General features: G+C 42.3%; 1 protein-coding gene across 4 annotated transcripts in view; it reads left to right on the plus strand.

Moving 5' to 3' along the window:
• Nucleotides 1–19,232, plus strand: part of DHTKD1 (dehydrogenase E1 and transketolase domain containing 1) — a 52,593-nt gene that overhangs the window by 9,024 nt on the left and 24,337 nt on the right. For 2 of the 4 annotated variants that reach the window (XM_033852359.2, XM_033852362.2), the window contains exons 2-6: nucleotides 6,048–6,203; nucleotides 7,806–8,017; nucleotides 8,782–8,976; nucleotides 13,113–13,382; nucleotides 17,992–18,163. In XM_033852359.2, the coding sequence (XP_033708250.1) occupies nucleotides 6,048–6,203; nucleotides 7,806–8,017; nucleotides 8,782–8,976; nucleotides 13,113–13,382; nucleotides 17,992–18,163 (1,005 nt within the window). Of the gene's footprint in view, nucleotides 1–6,047; nucleotides 6,204–7,805; nucleotides 8,018–8,350; nucleotides 8,550–8,781; nucleotides 8,977–13,112; nucleotides 13,383–17,991; nucleotides 18,164–19,232 lie in introns of those variants that run through there. The other 2 variants (XM_033852360.2, XM_033852363.2) reach the window with 2 other exon arrangements.

Here is a 19,232-nt window from a genome sequence, read left to right on the forward strand (position 1 = left end):
TTGGGGGGAGGCTGTTTATGACCAGATGATGAAAGAGAACTGTATTGACTTCCAGTTGAAGTACTAAGTTTAGTTTAGGTTATCTGTCAGTGTACTTTATGTTGGTTAATATGAACACATTTCTTTCTGAAAATAAAATGCTATTCAACACTATCCAGTGCCCCCACTGTGTTTGCTTACAGCAGAGAATAAAGTGAAGTAGATATCCCTATCATAATGTTTTTTATTTGTTTGTTTGTTTTGGGTGCACGGCACGTGGGATCTTAGTTCCCTGACCAGGGATTGAACCCGCACCCCCTGCATTGTAAGCACAGAGTCTTAACCACTGGACCGCCAGGGAAGTCCCTCATAATGTTTTTTTACTCTTGTTTTAGCTAAGGTTCTTTTGGTCACAAGCAGCAGAAACCAACTCTGGCTATCTTAAGCAAAGAGGGGACTTTATTTGAAGGGTACAAGGGTATCTTCTAGAGCTGAAAAACGTTTCAAGTAATCAAGAAGGGAGTGAACCAAAGCTAACTCTGGGAATATTGGCAGAGGCTGTGTGTGGCCCGATAAGGCACAGCTGTTAAGGTACTTAGCTCCTGTGTCACCCATAATGTGTGTTGGGGGTTCACAAGACCACCCCACATTTAGAGATTCTCCAGAAGGGACTCATGGCACTCAGTCTATAGTTGTACTCATGGCTAAGGTTTATGGCAGTGATGTGATAAGGACACACAGCTGGACCATAATGGAAAAGGCACAGGAAGAGTCTGGAGTACCTTTGTGCAGGCTTCCTTCTGCGTTCTCCCATGAGGCATCACACGGAATGCACTCCTCTTCAAGAAACACAGCAACATGTGTGCAATGTTCCTGCGCAGGGAATCCTATTAGAGTCTCAGCACCCAGGGTTTTGTTTTCTTTTTTTTTTTTAACATCTTTATTGGGGTATAATTGCTTTTCAATGGTGTGTTAGTTTCTGCTTTATAACAAAGTGAATCAGTTATACATATACATATGTTCCCATATCTCCTCCCTCTTGCGTCTCCCTCCCTCCCACCCTCCCCATCCCACCCGTCCAGGTGGTCACAAAGCACCGAGCCGATATCCCTGCAGGGTTTTTATTGGGAGAGGTTCGTATAAGCACCCTCTCCATGTGCCAAAATCCCAGACTCCCAGAAGGAAAGCAGGTGTTCAGCCTAAACTACCTTGTTCTCCCAAACAGTCGAGGCACAGTGGATCACCCTTACCAATTAGGGACAGGTGAGGCCATTCCTGAAATTCAAATTCCCAGGCAGCAACCAAGAGCATAAACCTTGCAAGCAGGCTTTTCTAAGGATAGCAGTCTCACGCTCACTCTTCTCGTATCTCTTAATTCCAAGTCTCAAATTCTGGGAAGATTGAATCTGACCCACCTTGACTCAGGTGTCTTTGGAATCCATTGACTCTTTGGGAGGCAAAGTGGAGCAATAGAGACATGGCCCTGGAACCCACCCTCTGGGATGGGAAGGTACAGTTCTCAGAAGAGAAGGACCCAAAGTGATCAGGAGGGATCCACTGCAGCCCTCATACGGCATGTTTGAGGGCTCTGGAAACCTTTGATCGGGAGGGTTCTGTGATGCCATTACAATACAGTGAATTTCAGGACTTCATTCATTCAAGTAATAACAAATATCTCTTGAGCATCTACTATGTGCCATTCTCCTGAGCCAGAAGCACGCCTCCAGTATTTTCCATTTTATTTGGAAGAAGAGCGTATATATCTGCTACTGTGGTTTGCCCTATTCTCTCTGGCTTCTTAGGAATTTAAACATCCAATTAAATTCCTCTGAACTTTCACAGATATCGTGAGCACTGAGTCATTTGGTCAGTATTATGCCTCAGGTGAAGGGATTCATTTTTCTCTTACAGTAATCCTTTGATTTATACAGTAACAGGGAGTTTTTTTGTGAAGAAGATATGTATTCTATTGCTGTGATCCAATCCATTTAAATCTTTTAATTTCATTATTTGCTACCAAAGTAATCCAGCTGAAGCAATTTTATCCAATGCATTTGACACTGAAACTTGGTCAGTTAATTTAACAAAAAATCATTAAATCAAGGATTATCATAATGAAATGAGAGACACTTTACGTATTTTAACTCAAGTATGTTTATTTTTGGTTTTGTATATGCAAATCTTTAAAGTGAAGAGCACTTATGAAAGCAATCTGAGTGCGGAATCTCCTAGATTTTTATAATGTCTCCCCTAATGTTTACTTTTCCCCATAGCAACAGCCTTAGGAACAAATATAATTTATTCTTACAAGCATATAGTCAACTGGTGAGGGCAGTGGAGAGAATCTGATCATCAGAAGCTTTCAGGGTGTATTTAAGTCAGTTAAATGGATACAATTTAAAGAGCTCTGGGAATTTCCTGGAGGTCCAGAGATTAGGACTCAAGTGCTTTCACTGCCTTGGGCCTGGGTTTGATTCCTGGTCGGGGAACTAAGATCCCATAAGCCTCATGGTGTGGCCAAAATAAATAAAGAGCTCTACTGGACATGTTCATTACAGAAAACTTAGAAACTATGGTAAGCAAGAAAATTTTTTTTTTTTTTTGGCTGCGTTGGGTCTGCATTGCTGTGTGTGGACTTTCTCTCTAGCTGCGGCGAGCTGGGGCTACTCTTTGTTGTGGTGCACGGGCTTCTCCTTGTGGTGGCTTCTCTTGCTGCGGAGTATGGGCTCTAGGCTCAAGGGCTTCAGTAGTTGTGGCTTGAGGGCTCTAGAGCACAGGCTCAGTAGTTGTGGCGCACGGGCTTAGTTGCTCCACGGCATGTGGGATCTTCCCGGACCAGGGCTCGAACCCATGTCCCCTGCATTGGCAGGCGGATTCTTAACCACTGCGCCACCAGGGAAGTCCCAAAATTAAGAATTTTGTTTGTTTGTTTGTTTGTTGTTGTTTTTTTTGCGGTATGCGGGCCTCTCACTGCTGTGGGATCCTCCTGGACCGGGGCACGAACCCGTGTCCCCTGTATTGGCAGGCAGACTCTCAACCACTGCGCCACCAGGGAAGCCCCAAAATTAGGAATTTTGACATAGGATCATCACTAAGTTTTTGGTCTATTTCCTTTATATATGTGGAATATATACATGCAAGTGCAGAGACATATATGAAGTATATAGATACTAATATGCTAGATATACTATATAATGAAATATATATTATACACCAATTTTAACAAAAATCAGGCTTATGCTATATATATAGTGTCTTTTAGTCTTTTTCCATCTAAACAAACTGATGCTTTTCCAGTAAGCATTCTCCTACAGCATTATCTTGTGATGACTTTTGGCCAGTGGGGATTAGTTATCAACACTGTGGCATGTCCCTAAGAGGACTGGGGGTTTGTAGGGAGTTAGAGGACTAACTACAGGGGAATGTCAGTGAGGAATGAGGAGGCATTGACTCCACCTTCAGTACCGGAGGGACGTGTGTGTGGGTGATGAGTAACTTCACCTTCCACTGGTGTCCTCAGGGGAAAGCAGATTCCCGTGACGACAGGAGTATAAGCAATTGTTTAGGGAAGAGGTGAAGAGGGTAGGGAGACCTGTTAAGCATGGAACAGAATTCCAGAGGTCATAATGGAAGGATCTGGGAGACAGAGAGGGAAGAGATATGGGACTGGGTCTGGTGGAAGATACCAGAGCAGTGAAATGAGGGTCTGAGAGAAAACAGATGGTCAGGATGGATGGAGGATGTGCCCCAAGGTGGGAGGGGAATAGTCCTCTCTCTCTGGCTCTTTCAGAATAGTAGGTGCCACATGTTTTTCGGGGTGAGCAGCATCCTTTTGTGCCAACTCCCCCGTCAGTGTTCTAGAGTATCATTAAAAACTGGCTTTTCAGTTAGCAATTTCAGTTAGAAATTGAAGCAGTGATCCCTGAGCTGATGTGGTTCACTAAAGAGAATGTTTTCAAAAGAGGGCTAGTAGAAGACTTCCCTGGTGGTCCAGCGGTTAAGACTCCGTGCTTCCAATGCAGGGTGCGTAGGTTCAATCCCTGGTCAGGGAACTAAGATCCCACGTGCTGCGTGGCATGGCCAAAAGTTTAAAAAAAATTAAAATAAAGCATTAAAAAAAAGAGGGCTAGTAGATTGTGGTGAGAATGGTGATGATAACCCTATATATTTACCACTGGACTTACCCCACTAAGGATGTAGTTTTGCAGATGATATTGGAAGTCGTGGATGAGATCACCTAGAGAGAAAGTAGATTGAGAAGAAGACCCTGGGCAGACCTGGGGAGAACCAATATTTTAGAGGTGGACAAAGAGGAGGATCCCCTAACCCACTTCTCGCCCAGCAAAAGTGATTGAGGTTGAGTAGCCAGCGAGTTAGGAGGAAACCCAGGATCTTGCAATGCCAGAGAGCCCAGGGAAGCAACTGTTTTTAAGGAGGAGTGGCCAACAGGGACAATGCTTTAGACAGATATATCTGTCTGTATTTTAGCCAGAAATATGAAGGTGTCCTACTTCATAACCAGAATAGAGACTATAGCAAAATTATATATGACTCCTCCAGCTTGAAATCTGTTCATTTACTGGGATTGTTTGATGAGTTTATTAGACATAGTGTGGATCCTCTTAACTGCCGGATTTGTGCCAACAGATCCTACATATTCGTATGAATATTGAATGCATGTTCAACACACCTCAGTTCTTTCCTCTAAGCCTGTGACAAGAGATACACTGCAGTACCCTGAATACAAACCCCAGCACATAAACATGTAGCTCTGAAATCATTGTATGGCAACACATGTTCATAAAATGGTCAGTAAGTATTTCAAAATATGCTAACAATTTTCTTTGGGTTCTGAAAATAAAAATGCAAATTTTTGTAATGTTCAGAAAATGTGTGCCCTTCATGGTGGACTTGCTCATCTTCAGAGATTTGTGCTTGATTTGTATAAGACCACCTTGATGAACTGAAGGTTAATCGATTGTGGGCTTGAAGGATTTTCTTCCAAATTTTAGAAGGGCTTTCCTGTGGGAAAGGGAAGAAAAGCAGCTTCTGGCTCAATATAAAATCATCTAAGATAGAATTGGATTCATTGAAAGATAATGATTCCCCCTTGAGTAGAGACTGGGGAATTACTCATTTAAGGCTGTACAAACGGGATTTAAAAATTTTTTTCATTATGTGAGTAACAAGATAATTTCTAAGGTCTTTTCCTACTGTACGATTTCATGAGTGTATGTACCTGGGGTCTTTAAGAAATAAGGAAGGCTGGGACTTCCCTGGTAGTGCAGTGGTTAAGAATCCGCCTGCCAATATAGGGGACACGGGTTCTAGCCCTGGTCTGGGAAGTTCCCGCATGCCGCAGAGCAACTAAGCCCGTGCGCCACAACTACTGAGCCTGCGCCTTAGAACATGTGAGCCACAACTACTGAGCCCACCTGCCACAACTACTGAAGCCTGTGTACCTAGAGCCCATGCTCTGCAACAAGAGAAGCCACTGCAATGAGAAGCCCATGCAACGCAACGAAGAGTAGCCCCCACTCCCCGCAACTAGAGAAAACCCGTGCACAGCAACGCAGACCCAACACAGCCAAAAGTAAAATAAATAAATTTATAAAAAAAGAAATAAAATAAGGAAGGAAATGTAACATTGATTTTGTAGTTCAAATTGTCTGTATTTCTAATGTACGATATAAAAAATCTCAAATAATAATTAAGAGGACTATAATTATCCATAATCTCAGCATTTTAACAGTTATTTTCAGTTTGGGGTGTTTCCTTTTAATATCTATCCTCGTGCATAATTAGTTTCACAAATGTGCACTTATAGTTCTGTTTCCTTTCTGTATTTTTCAGTGACTTTCCCTCTCAGGAGATAAATTTAAGGAAATAAGTGTGTTTTCCTGGAGTCTGTTAGTCTTTAATCCTGAAAACCACTGGCAGCTGTGGTGGGTAGGAGCCGTGTGTTTAAAACTGTCCAAGGCCACAGAGGCTTCTTTGAAAAACTGATTTTGCAGCTTGTGGGCATTTCCTAAACTATATTGTTCTGTTGTTTTTTCCCCCTGAATTAGTGGATCATGGCCTTGCCAGGTTGGTGACGGTGTATTGTGAGCATGGCCATAAAGCTGCCAAAATCAACCCCCTCTTCACTGGCCAAGCCCTGCAGGAGAACGTGCCTGAAATCCAAGCCCTCGTGCAGACGCTGCAGGGACCCTTTAATACCGCAGGTAAAGCCCATCAACAATGGACTATCCACGTGACAGTTAACTGCCAGTGAGGTGGGGCTCCTTTCTCTGTTCTTGAAGGACCCACATGCCCGCTGGAGCTGAGGCTTCCACGGGTGTGAGGAGACAGTGAGGGGCACATTCGAACACTGTCTGGGAGGAGCAGTGTTGGGGTTCTAGAAGGGTCTTTGAATAGGACCCGTTTCTTCTCTATTCAAATCATATGTACAATGGCCAGAGGGTACATGAAAAGGTGCTCAGCATCACTAAGCATCAGGGAAATGCAAATCAAAACCACAATGAGGGGCTTCCCTGGTGGCGCAGTGGTTGAGAGTCTGCCTGCCGATGCAGGGGACACGGGTTCGTGCCCCGGTCCGGGAAGATCCCACGTGCCGTGGAGCAGCTGGGCCCGTGAGCCATGGCCGCTGAGCTTGCGCTTCCGGAGCCTGTGCTCCGTAACTGGAGAAGCCACAACAGTGAGAGGCCCACGTACCGCAAAAAAAAAAAAAAAAAACCACCATGAGCTATCACCTCACACCTGTTACAATGGCTATTGTCAAAAAAAACCCCAAAGATGGATAAACAACACAGTCCTACTGTCAAGCACAGGGAACTATATTTAATATCCTGTGACAAACCATAATGGAAAAGAAAATGAAAAAAAATGTATATATATGTATAACTGAATCACTTTGCTGTACAGCAGAAATGAACACAACATTGTAAATCAACTATACCTCAATTAAAAAAAAAAAAACCCAAAGATACAAGTGTCGGCGAGGATGTAGAGAAAAGGGAACTCTTGTGCACTGTTGGTAGGAATGCAAGTTGTTGCAACCACTATGGAAAACGGTATGGAGGATACTCAAAAAATTAAAACTAGAACTACCATATGATCCAGCAATTCCATGTCTGGGTATAAATCTAAAGGAATCGAAATCACTATCTTAAAGAGATATCTGCACTCCCATGATCATCACAGCTGTGCTCAATCAGTATCAAAGATCTAACGTTTATTGTAAGAAACTATACACGATATAAAGAAAATGTTGGTTTGTTAAATTCATATTGTAGGCTTAGGCAAATGACTGATAATTGATTTGGTGCTGGGCCAATCACGTACTACAAACCTTTCTTTTCTCTGGCTGAGATTCAGGGAGATTTCCTTTTACCTTAGAATATTGCATTGCTATCAATATTAATTCACATTAAGACCAACTGTGCAATAATAGGCATTGCTTTATAGATATTAATAAGACTTGAACGTTTTGGTAGATAGATGTTTCAGATAAAGGTATACATATGATTTGTAGCTATAAAGCAGATGAAAGGTAGGTTCACAATTTAGTTCAAAATGACTATAGAATCAAAATTTGGCATAATGCATCATGGCTCTGTTCGAGAGATGGAAGCTTTTTATTCCCTCTCCTTTTAGTACCTTTATGGCCTTTGATCATATTTTTAGTTTTGCCTTTAGAAAAATCTAGATAACCCAAGTTACTTGGAATGAAATGCTCTGAATTCAAATAAGGATCTTGGTATGTTCTATAATTAGTTACATGGTTGATTATTCTTTAAAACGATCCCTTTGATTCCATTTCGTAGGATTACTGAACATGGGGAAGGAGGAGGCCTCTCTTGAGGAAGTGGTAGCCTATCTCAGCCAGATCTACTGTGGGCAGATTTCTATTGAAACCTCCCAACTTCAGAGCCAGGAGGAGAAAGAATGGTTTGCCAAGCGGTTTGAGGAACTGAAAAAGGAGACATTTACCACAGAAGAGCGAAAACATCTGTCAAAACTAATGCTAGAATCTCAGGTATAAAAGTAGCAGCTAATATCAAAGAAACAGGTCGATTCATTTTCTACAAAGACATATAAATATTGAAGAGAGGGAGTTAAGACATGAACTCTCTGAATGTAGCCCCATTTACCCCATGGCCTCAACACAAGGGGCAGGGTAACACATACCACTTTATTCTAAGTAGAAGAAAGTAGATCACCAAACAACAGAACTATTGGTGCTTCTCAGAGTCAATATGTTTTATGTATTTGTCTATTCCCTCTATAGAAGCCTGCAAAATCCTTAAGATCTTATTTCTCTTTTTCTTACCTGAAGTGATAGAAAAAAAGGAACTGTATGTGGAAGAGGCTCTCAATACAGATTAATGGGATTGAATGTCTGTCAGGGCTGTGATCAGGACTCGGGCATATCAAGATGACAAGAAACCTGTTCCCAGTAATGTGGGTGGTTGGCTAATTTGCAGCCCAGATGAAATGCTATTGTAGAGCCCTGTACTGAAACTCAAGTCATGGGAAGGGCCCGGCATTCTGAGGGGATTCCTGCTGGGGTGAGTTCTTCTACCACTCAGGTTGTTTTCTCTGCATCCCTGCTGCTGTCTGGTGTCCTCGGCAGGGCTTTCCTGCCTGGCTCTGGGTGACTTCTGTGCATCTCTGCGGTCGGTAGTGAAGGAACCCTGTTGCAGCTGCTTGACGTAGTGTGGGGTCTTCTTAAACGTGTTTGACTTTGACCCAAGTAGTTAGCTGTCCTGTAACTGATACGTCTGACGTGGTGTTCCATAGGAGCTTGACCACTTTTTGGCCACCAAGTTTGCCACGGTGAAGCGATACGGAGGCGAAGGAGCTGAAAGCATGATGGGCTTTTTCTATGAGCTGCTGAAAAGGGCGGCCTACAGCGGGGTAACCGATGTCATTATTGGGATGCCACATAGAGGGAGGCTGAACTTATTGACAGGCCTTCTGCAGTTCCCTCCAGAGGTAAAAGACATTCTGTGTTTTCCGCTATTCATGTACAATTGACTGTAAAAGAATAAAACCAATGGTAATAACTGCTTTTAGAAAACCAGCCAAGCATATGAGCCATTTGTCCAGGAGACAGCTTAGTTAATTTGTTTTTTGATCTGAATTTTATTTTATTTGTTTATTTTTATACAGCAGGTTCTTATCAGTTATCTATTTTATACATATTAGTGTATATATGTCAATCCCAGTATTTCAATTCATTCCCCCACGCCCGATGCCACTTTCCCCCCTTGGTGTCCATACGTTTGTTCTCTACATCTGTGTCTCTATTTCTGCCTTGCAAACTGGTTCATCTGTACTGTTTTTCTAGATTCCACATATATGTGTTAATATATAATATTTGTTTTTCTCTTTCTGACTTACTTTAGCTTAGTTAATTGATGAAACCTGTTGCTGTTGGATGGCCCTCTTCTTTTTCCTTTTGTTTGTTTATTCTTTTGGCCGTGCCACGTGGAATGTGGGATCTTAGGTCCCCAACCAGGGATCGAACCCGCGTCCCCTGCTGTGGAAGCACGGAGTCTCAACCACTGGACCACCAGTGAAGTCCCTGGACCTGGCATTTAGGTTGATTTTCTGTATCAACTTACAGAGGTTCTTCACTCAGGGAAGTTAAAAGTTAGTTTGGGGCTTCCCTGGTGGCGCAGTGGTTGAGAGTCCGCCTGCCAATGCAGGGGACACGGGTTCGTGGCCCGGTCCGGGAAGATCCCACATGCCGCGGAGCGGCTGGGCCCGTGAGCCATGGCCGCTGGGCCTGTGCGTCCGGAGCCTGTGCTCCGCAACGGGAGAGGCCACAGCAGTAAGAGGCCCATGTACCAAAAAAGAAAAAAAAGTTAGTTTGTTTCCTACGGATGATGCAAACAGATAAATTCTGTTTTTCGAAGCATGCTTTCCCTATTTCATAAAAATCATTCAAACAAACACAAAGATCTGTACAATTTGATACAATTTTACCTTACAAAAAAGTCATTTTTACCTTCCACTTATTTGCAGTTTCTAGTTAATAGATTGTATGAAACTAGTAACACATTGTTATCTCAAGAGACCCCTCTGAGTGAGTGGTTTTATGGGTTATTGGATCTTGGTGTTCCTGTTCTGTCCAACTCAGCTGCTCTGTAAGTCTCGAAAGACTTGAGGGTCAGGATGGAAGATTCGATGTCAGGGAGCATCAGAGGGACTCAATGTCTGATAAGGTTGTAGCCATTACGCGTGGATAAACCTCATTACTGTTCTTGGCCCGGAGATTAAAAATAATTATAAATGTTAAAGGACCTTTCAAAGTTAGATGGAGTTAATGGAGCCTATGGAAGGATGTGTTATCCTTGAGAATATTAGAAGAAACACATGGGAACCCTAGTACGCTGTTGGTGGGAATGTAAATTGGTGCAGCCACTGTGGAAAACAGTATGGAGGATCCTCAAAAAACTAGAAATAGAACCACCATATGACCCAGAAATTCCATTCTTGGGTATATATCTGAAGAACATGAAAACACTAATTTGAAAAGATATATGCACCTCAATGTTCATAGCAGTATTATTTACAATAGCCAAGATACAGAAGCAGCCTAAGTGTCCATCAACAGATGAATGGATAAAGAAAATGTGATACACAAACACACACACACACACACACAGGAATACTACTCAGCCATAAAAAAGAATGAAAATTTGCCATTTGAAACAACATGGATGGACTTGCAGGGTATTGTGCTTAGTGAAATAAGCCACACAAAGATAAATACTGTATGTTGTCACTTATATGTGGAATCTCAAAAATAAAACAAACTAATGACTATAACAAAAAAGAAACAGACTCACTAAGACAACAAACTAGTGGTTACCAGTGGGGAGAGGGAAGGGCGGTATAGCAGTAGGGGATGGAGAGATACAAACTACTTTGTAAAAAATAAATAAGCTACAAGGATATATTGTACAACACAGAGAATATAGCCAATATTTTATAATAACTATAAACAGTATAATCTCTAAAAATTTTGAATCACTACGTTGTACACCTGAAATTTATATAATATTGTAAATCAACTATACCTCAATTCTAAAAAAATTTTTTTAATGAAAAAAATATATGTGATGTTATGTCTAGGGGCCAAGCTTTACCTTTAATATTCATACCTCAGTGTTTCTGATACTAAGAGACTGGTAACCAGCTTTGAAAAGACACCTTAGTAAAGGTAGAATATGACAGAATAAAGTAATGGACAGATGGAGACATGTGCTTAGATACCTGCAGAAATTTTCTCTCTCTTTCTTTTTTTTTTGGCCTGCTCCATGCGGCTTGCGGCTTGTGGGATCTTAGTTCCCTGGCCAGGGATGGAATCCGCGCCCTCGGCAGTGAAAGCGCAGAGTCCTAACCACTGGACGGCCAGGGAATTCCCCTGCAGAAGTTCTTAAACCAAAAATTGCATTCCTAAAATATCCCAGACAAGACAGTTACTGAAAGACACAGAAGTGATTATCAATAATCATATTTGCCAGAAACACACCCATCCCTATACTGTGTGAGTTTGTATGCTCCTATTTGCAGATAGGGAAATAAGAAGCTTTTGTGAACTGGAGAAGCTTTTGGGTCATTCAAACCATTTGGCCAGTAGAGAATAGCATGCTGTTTTTGGTAAATACCTTGGTTTGAGACCCAGATTTTTAGCCGAGGACCTTTAAACCATCTAGTTAATTTCTCTTGCTCATTCATTTTTTTTTTTTTTTTAAATCTCAAACTCCTAATTTATCCCTCCCCTTCCCCTTCGGTAACCATAAGATTGTTTTCTATGTCTGTGAGTCTGTTTCTGTTTTGTAAATAAGTTCATTTGTATCATTTCTTTTTCCTATTCTTTTTTTATTTTTGGCCGTGCCGCGTGGCTTGCAGGATCTTAGTTCACAGGGACTGAACCTGGGCCCTTGGCAGTGAAAGAGCAGAGTCCTAATGACTGGACTGCCAGGGAATTCCTGTATCATTTTTTTAGATTCCACACATAAGTGATATCGTATGATATTTGTCTTTTTCTGTCTGACTTATTTCACTTAGTATGATAATCTCTAGGTCCATCCATGTTGCTGCAAATGGCATTATTTTGTTCTTTTTTATGACTGAGTAATATTCCAGTGTGTGTGTGTGCACACACACCATATGTTCTTTATCCATTCATCTGTCAATGGACGCTTAGGTTGCTTCTGTATATTGGCTATTGTAAATAGGGCTGCGATGAACGTTGGGGTGCATGTACCTTTTCGAATTAGAGTTTTCTCTGGATATATGGCAACTCTAGCAACTCTGTTTTTAGTTTTTTAGCTTGTTCATTTTTAAAATGGGTAGTAACCTCTATGTCATAGAAGACTGTGAAGATGAGGTGACAGAATGTATGCAGAGAAGTCCTTTGAGAATTGGACAATATAGTTTTTAAGATGCCACTTGCACTAAGCAGTGTATGTTATCCCCTGACTAAATGGGATTAACTTCTTATTTGCCTCTCTACCTTTAACAAGAATAATACAGATTCTTTTGGAAAATACATAATAACAGGTGCATTTAAGAAAAAATATTTTGCTTATTGCAAGGCAGAAGTATCTTACCATCTGCATCAGGCTAGACTCTTCTGAAAGTGTTGGAACTTCATATGACTGAACATCTCCAAATAGTTCTGTGCATTCGAGCAGTTACAAGTGTGTGCTTATCTTTATTTATTTAATTTTTGGCTGTGTTGGGTCTTCATTGCTGCCTATGGGCTTTCTCTAGCTGCGGCGAGTGGGGGTTATTCTTCATTGTGGTGTGTGGGCTTCTCATTGCAGTGGCTTCTCTTGTTGCGGAGCACGGGCTGTAGGTGCATGGGCTTCAGTAGTTGTGGCACACAGGCTCAGTAATTGTGGCTTACGGGCTCTAGAGTGCAGGCTCAGTAGTTGTGACACACAGGCTTAGTTGCTCTGTGGCATGTGGGATCTTCCCGGACCAGGGCTCGAACCCGTGTGCCCTGCATTGGCAGGAGGATTCTTAACCACTGTGCCACCAGGGAAGTCCCTATTGTGTGATTTAAATGAACCACCTCTTACCATTTTTTCTTGTACGTTTATTCGGCATAGCTGATGTTCCGTAAAATGCGAGGCTTAAGTGAATTTCCGGAAAATGTCTCAGCCGCTGGCGATGTCCTGTCTCACCTGACGTCCTCGGTTGACCTGGACTTTGGCGCGCACCATCCCCTCCACGTGACAATGCTGCCCAACCCCTCACACCTGGAAGCCGTTAACCCCGTGGCTGTTGGGAAGACTCGCGGGAGACAGCAGTCCAGGCGGGATGGGGACTACTCTCCAGACGGTTCGGCTCAGCCTGGGGACAAGGTCATTTGCTTACAGGTACTAGTAGCTTCAGGAAGTGAGGCCTGAGGTTGGAAAGACCAGGAAGTAAGAATGTCCAGGATGGTAGTTACGACAGGAGATGGCAGATGTTCCAGATGAAATTGAGATGAACTTTTGGGAAAAGAAGATTTTTGGGGTTCTTTAAAAAATTAATAGCAGATGTGAGGTGGTGTAGTCTCAAGGCAACTGACTTTTATTTTTGACTGATGTTTTAAAAAATTCTTCAATTAATTTTTTTATTGGAGTATAGTTGATTTACAGTGTTGTGTTAGTTTCAGGTGTACAGCAAAGTGAGTCAGTTATACATATACATATATCCACTCTTTTTAGATTCTATTCCCATATAGGTCATTACAATATAGTAGGCTCTTATTAGTTAACTATTTTATGTATAGTAGTGTGTATATGTCAATCCCAATCTCCCAATTTATCCCTCCCCGCTCAAGGCAACTGATGGAGGTCTTCACTGTGTTTTTCCTTTCTTGAGTTATGAATTAATTAAGGGGATATAGACCGGCATACCTGCTACTGTTAAGAGGACAGATGTCATTACTTCTCTGAAATTATAACTCTCTTGGAAACGACGTGGTATCCGTCTGTCTAACAAGACTGCAAGAGTCTGGATTTATTTTATTTGCTTGTTTGTTTGTTTTCCAATGAAGGTCTTTGGCATTAAGGCAAACAATACAAATTATATAATGTATTGCTTCCTCTGCCCCCCACTTTTTGGTAGTCCAACAGGTATACTTTAGAGGTTTAGATTGTGGGTCACATTTTTCTTCTGCAAGTATTCATTTAAATATGAACGTTTAGGGACTTCCTTGGTGGTCCAGTGGTTAAGACTCTGCACTTCCACTGCAGGCCGCGAGGGTTTGGTCCCTGGTCGGGGAACTAAGATCCCACATACCACGCCACAAAAGTAAAAACATAAATATGAACCTTTAACTACTGGATAACTACTAATTAATCCTGGATATCAGTAACTGAGTCTTCAAACCCAAAGGAAATTAAGTAAATCTACAAGGCAGTAGAATATTTGGCTACATATACAAATAACCACATTATCTTACTGTTAATTTTCCATGGGCCAGAAACTTGTAGTAAATAAATCGGGGGTAAGCAGGATTGGATTTGATTATGTTATAGTATTTCTAAATAGAAATCTTCAAATCATTAGCCAGACATTCTCTTCACCTTTCACTTGAATTCATGAGACTAAAATATTTCAGTCACTCACATTTCCCCAGTACATTGAGCTGATCTTAAGGCTGATTCCTGAAGGAAGAGGTGAAAGTGCCATGTTCTTTGAAGTGAAAAGAAACCGCCCTCTTCTCTCTACTTTGTGTTCCCAAGACATTTTGCCCTGCTGTGTCTGCCTGGGTCTTGCCTCACTCAAGTTCAAAATTCTAATTTATTGTGGGAACTTGAAATTCGGAGTCTATAAAATCATGGTGGGTGAGACTCCAGATACTACTTTTGCCGTCTGTCTTCTGTTCATCTTGGTCCTGAATGTGGTGGAAGTGGATCGTCACATGTGATCCTCTGTGTGTGTCCAAGCCCCCTGCTGTGTTTGGCTGAGCAGTTTCCACCGCCCACAGCATTCCTTGGGGCTTACGGACCCGACTCCTGCAAAGCTTTATGGGCATCATGGAGTGTTTTCTCTTCTAAGACAGGAAATAAAATTAGCAGATGACACATGGCTTTAGTGCCAAGAACCCTAAGACTATGATAAAATGACGCAAGTTATGAACAGATGTTATGTTCTCAGCAATGCCTCTCCTGTAAACGCTTTTGTAAAGGAGTGGAAGAGACACCCAGCTCTCTTCCTTGCTTTACTGGTCTCCTTTTACATCATTACTCCACAGGAAGTCCCATCAGCAAGGAGGCCAAAGGGTGTGGAGTGTTCAGATGCTAGGAACCCCTTGACCCTGTGTGGACCGCCGTGCAGCTGAGGGTTGGACTTGACAGTGTAGCCCGGTGTAGAAAAGACAAGGATTCTGGAACCAAGAAGCACTGAGTTCAGATCCTGGCTTTGCTGCCTTCTAGCTTGGCGTGCTTGGTTCTGTTCCTCAGGTTCTCTGAATCTCAGAGGTCAATGGGAGTAGGTTACATTCCTTATAGTGTTCTGAGGATTAAATGAGAACATAGTAAGTTCGTTAACCCAGGCGAAAGGCTTGGAGGGGTGGGGAAATAAGTCCAAAAAATGGAGGCATCAGGACTTTCCTGGCAGTCCAGTGGTTAAGACTCCACGCTTCCAATGCAGGGGGCACAGGTTCCATCCCTGGTTTGGGAAATAAGATCCCGTGTGCCATGCAGCGTGGCCAAAAAAAAATGGAGGCATCACAGAAGGTCTAGTCCTTGGCACGTGAAATACGTACTCTTTCTGAACCTTGGTTTTCTCATCTGTGAAAAGAACAGTGGCGATTCCCTTACCTGGCCCCTACACCTGATTGTTGAATGGATCAATGGAGGTAATGTACATAGCGTTGTGGAGGTGACGTAAGAGTATGTTATCACTACGTCTGGATATTCCAAAACGTCAGTCATCCCTGTAGGCCCTAGCAATGGGAAGGTGTGGGCTGGAGATTTCGCTAAGCAAAACAGTGCTTCCTTTCTTAGCCAAAATGTTTTACCTATACACAAATTACTCTTTTAGGACGTCTTCACTGTCATTAAAAAAATCTGCTTCCAAGGATTCCTTCTTTTTATTTATTTATTTATTTATTTTTGGCTGTGTTGCGTCTTTGTTGCCGCACGCGGACTTTCTCTAGTTGTGGTGAGCGGGGGCTACTCTTCGTTGCGGTGCGCAGGCTTCTCATTGTGGTGGCTTCTCTTGCTGCGGAGCAGGGGCTCTAGGCACTCAGGCTTCAGTAGTTGTGGCTCGAGGGCTCTAGAGCTCAAGCTCAGTAGCTGTGGTGCACAGGCTTAGTTGCTCCGCGGCATGTGGGATCTTCCCGGAGCAGGGCTCGAACCCGTGTCCCCCCCTGCATTGGCAGGTGGATTCTTAACCACTGCGCCACCAGGGAAGCCCAAGGATTCTTTCTTCATTCATATTTAGGTCTTTTATTTCTGCTATTATTAGAGCCACAATGGTTACCATATCAGGTCATTTTATTTAATTAATTAATTTGGCCGCGCTGTGCAGCCTTCAGGATCTTAGTTCCCCGGTCAGGGATTGAACCCGGGCCATAGCAGTGAAAGCGCCGAGTCCTAACCACTGGACCACCAGGGAATTCCCCATATCAGATCATTCTATTCTCTAGCTGAGCATTTTGGCTGTTTATGATAGTAGCCTTTTATTTAATAGCTTTTTAATTAAAATGCATTTGTCATATAACATCATGTAAATTTAAGGTGTACAACATATACCTTATTGATATAACAGCCTTTTATACAGCATGAAGTCAGTGGAGCTCATACTTTCTCCTAAGGTCTGCAATTCCCTCATTATTTACTTTCAAGTTTTCTAAAAAAAATTTACCCCCTTTTCTACCACTTTCCGTTTACCAGTTTTTTTTGTTTCTTTGTTTTTTGCGGTACGCGGGCCTCTCACTGTTGTGGCACGTGGGCCTTTCACTGTTGTGGCCTCTCCCGTTGCGGAGCACAGGCTCCGGATGCGCAGGCTCAACGGCCATGGCTCACGGGCCCAGCCGCTCTGTGGCGTGTGGGATCTTCCCAGACCGGGGCACAGACCCGTGTCCCCTGCATCGGCAGGTGGACTGTCAACCACTGTGCCACCAGGGAAGCCCATACCAGTTGTTTTTCTTAATTAATTTTTTATTGAAGTATAGTTGATTTACAATGTTGTGTTAATTTCTGCTGTAAGCAAAGTGATTCACTTATACACATATGTATACATTCTTTTAAAAATGCTTTTCCATTATGGTTTATCACAGGATATTGAATATAGTTCCCTGTGCTATACAGTAGGACCTTGTTGTCAGGTTTTGTGCTATTATGATCTAGCAGACTTCACAAGTTCTGGAAGAATAGCACATTTCAGAGATTCTCTTACAATAGTATTTTGCTCTTTCCCCAAAGCCTCCTTTCACTTGTGTATGATATACTTACACCCCCATGCTCCTGTCTTTGCTGTCACATCATTCTCATTTATGTTCACAGTGGTGGCTAATACACCCAGTGGGAATGAGGTGATGTGAGCTACACGCAGTCTCGTTTTGGGGGGGAAATGATTGGGGAAGAGTGAGAGTTCGAAGCTGTGCATTGGTCTTAGTGTCTTGCAGGCTGTTTTCATGATTGCTTTACTAGAGTTGATTTTCCTTCTACACCTCCAATCACCCTTCTGTGGTGCTGCTGTGAACACTAGCGTGTTGATGGGGATGTGAGAAGTGATGGGTGTAGGTGATGATGTGGGGCGGAAGGAATAGGTCAACTGGTGGTGGCTGCAGGAGGAAAAGGGCTGATTTAGCATCTTTGAAAGCTGCTTGAGATCAGCCTAACCATTCTAGGAAATCCTATAACCGGCAGATTTTTAGGAGGGCAGGGAAGCAGTGAGAGCATGGTTGTTTTTATTCCTGTTACTATTGAAAACCTAAATTTCTCCATCCCTTACGTTCATTTTCTTTTTTTCTCCCCCATGATCTAGGTTCACGGTGATGCTTCTTTCTGTGGTCAAGGGATTGTTCCTGAAACATTTACACTCTCTAATATCCCGCATTTCAGAATTGGTGGGAGTGTCCATTTGATTGTCAATAACCAGCTGGGTTACACCACTCCTGCAGAAAGAGGAAGGTCTTCCTTATACTGTAGTGACATCGGTATGTAACACAGGGAAGAGTTGATGCTGTGGAGTCAGACAAGGAATTCCTGGAGAAACTTCTAGTTCACTCAGAACAGTGAGCCTCACTGCTGGTCCCATTTTAAATTTTGGATCAGATATGGCCAGTGGTCACCAACAGTGTTGTTAATATTCCTTTTAAAGTCTGAGTGTGATCTTAAAATCCAAGGAAATAAAACAAGAGTAGAATTTAGAGGGTGCAATCTCAAAGTGCTGAAGTATCGAGTTGAATGATCTGCTGGAATCCAGAGATAACACAATTAGCACAGCTAGAGCAATTGTCTTTAGGATAATCAGATTTGGAGTACCCAAGATCACAGTCAAAGAGGATATGTTCAACCGGTAAACTTGGCCAAGTGGTCTGGTTGGAAATCAGATGTGAAGAAGCAAAGTCAGCTTGTTTTAACCTGTGGAAACTAGTAGTATTCAAAGAAACACAGGGCTTTTTATTATTCATTCCCTATTTCACAGAATTTCCAGAACTGTTAGATGGTAAGAACTGCTCGGTTTTTATATCCAGAGCCTGGCCTGGATGCCTTTTGGGGCTACCTATATGAATTTTTTGTAATTAGTTAGGTAGAGATTTGAAAATTCATTCTCAATCTTCTCTTTGGAGAAAATCAATTTTTTTCTTGGATACATCCTTTAATGACCCTTTTATCTCAGGAAGAAAGATAATAGTCATGATGATAATAACAAATAAGTATCAGTTATGATGTACCAGGCTCTGTTAAGCACTTTATATGCATTAACTCATTGCCTCTTTAGGACATCACTAAGAGGTAAGAGCTATTATCCCAGTGTTACAGACAAGGAGACTGAGATTCATAACTTTACCAGGATCACACAGAGCTGGGACTTGAACTCATGCTTGTCACCTGACCTCTAAAGTGCAGGTTCTTTTTTTTTTTTCATAAAGTGCGGGTTCTTTTTGTTTTTTTGGCCTCACCATGTGGCTTACAGGATCTCAGTTCCCTGGCCTGGGATTGAACCCAGGCCACGGAAGTGAAAGCCCAGAATCCTAACCATTAGGCCACCAGGGAACTCCC

The sequence above is a fragment of the Tursiops truncatus genome, chromosome 2, assembly GCF_011762595.2.
Source record: "Tursiops truncatus isolate mTurTru1 chromosome 2, mTurTru1.mat.Y, whole genome shotgun sequence".
Taxonomy (NCBI): Eukaryota; Metazoa; Chordata; class Mammalia; order Artiodactyla; family Delphinidae; genus Tursiops; species Tursiops truncatus.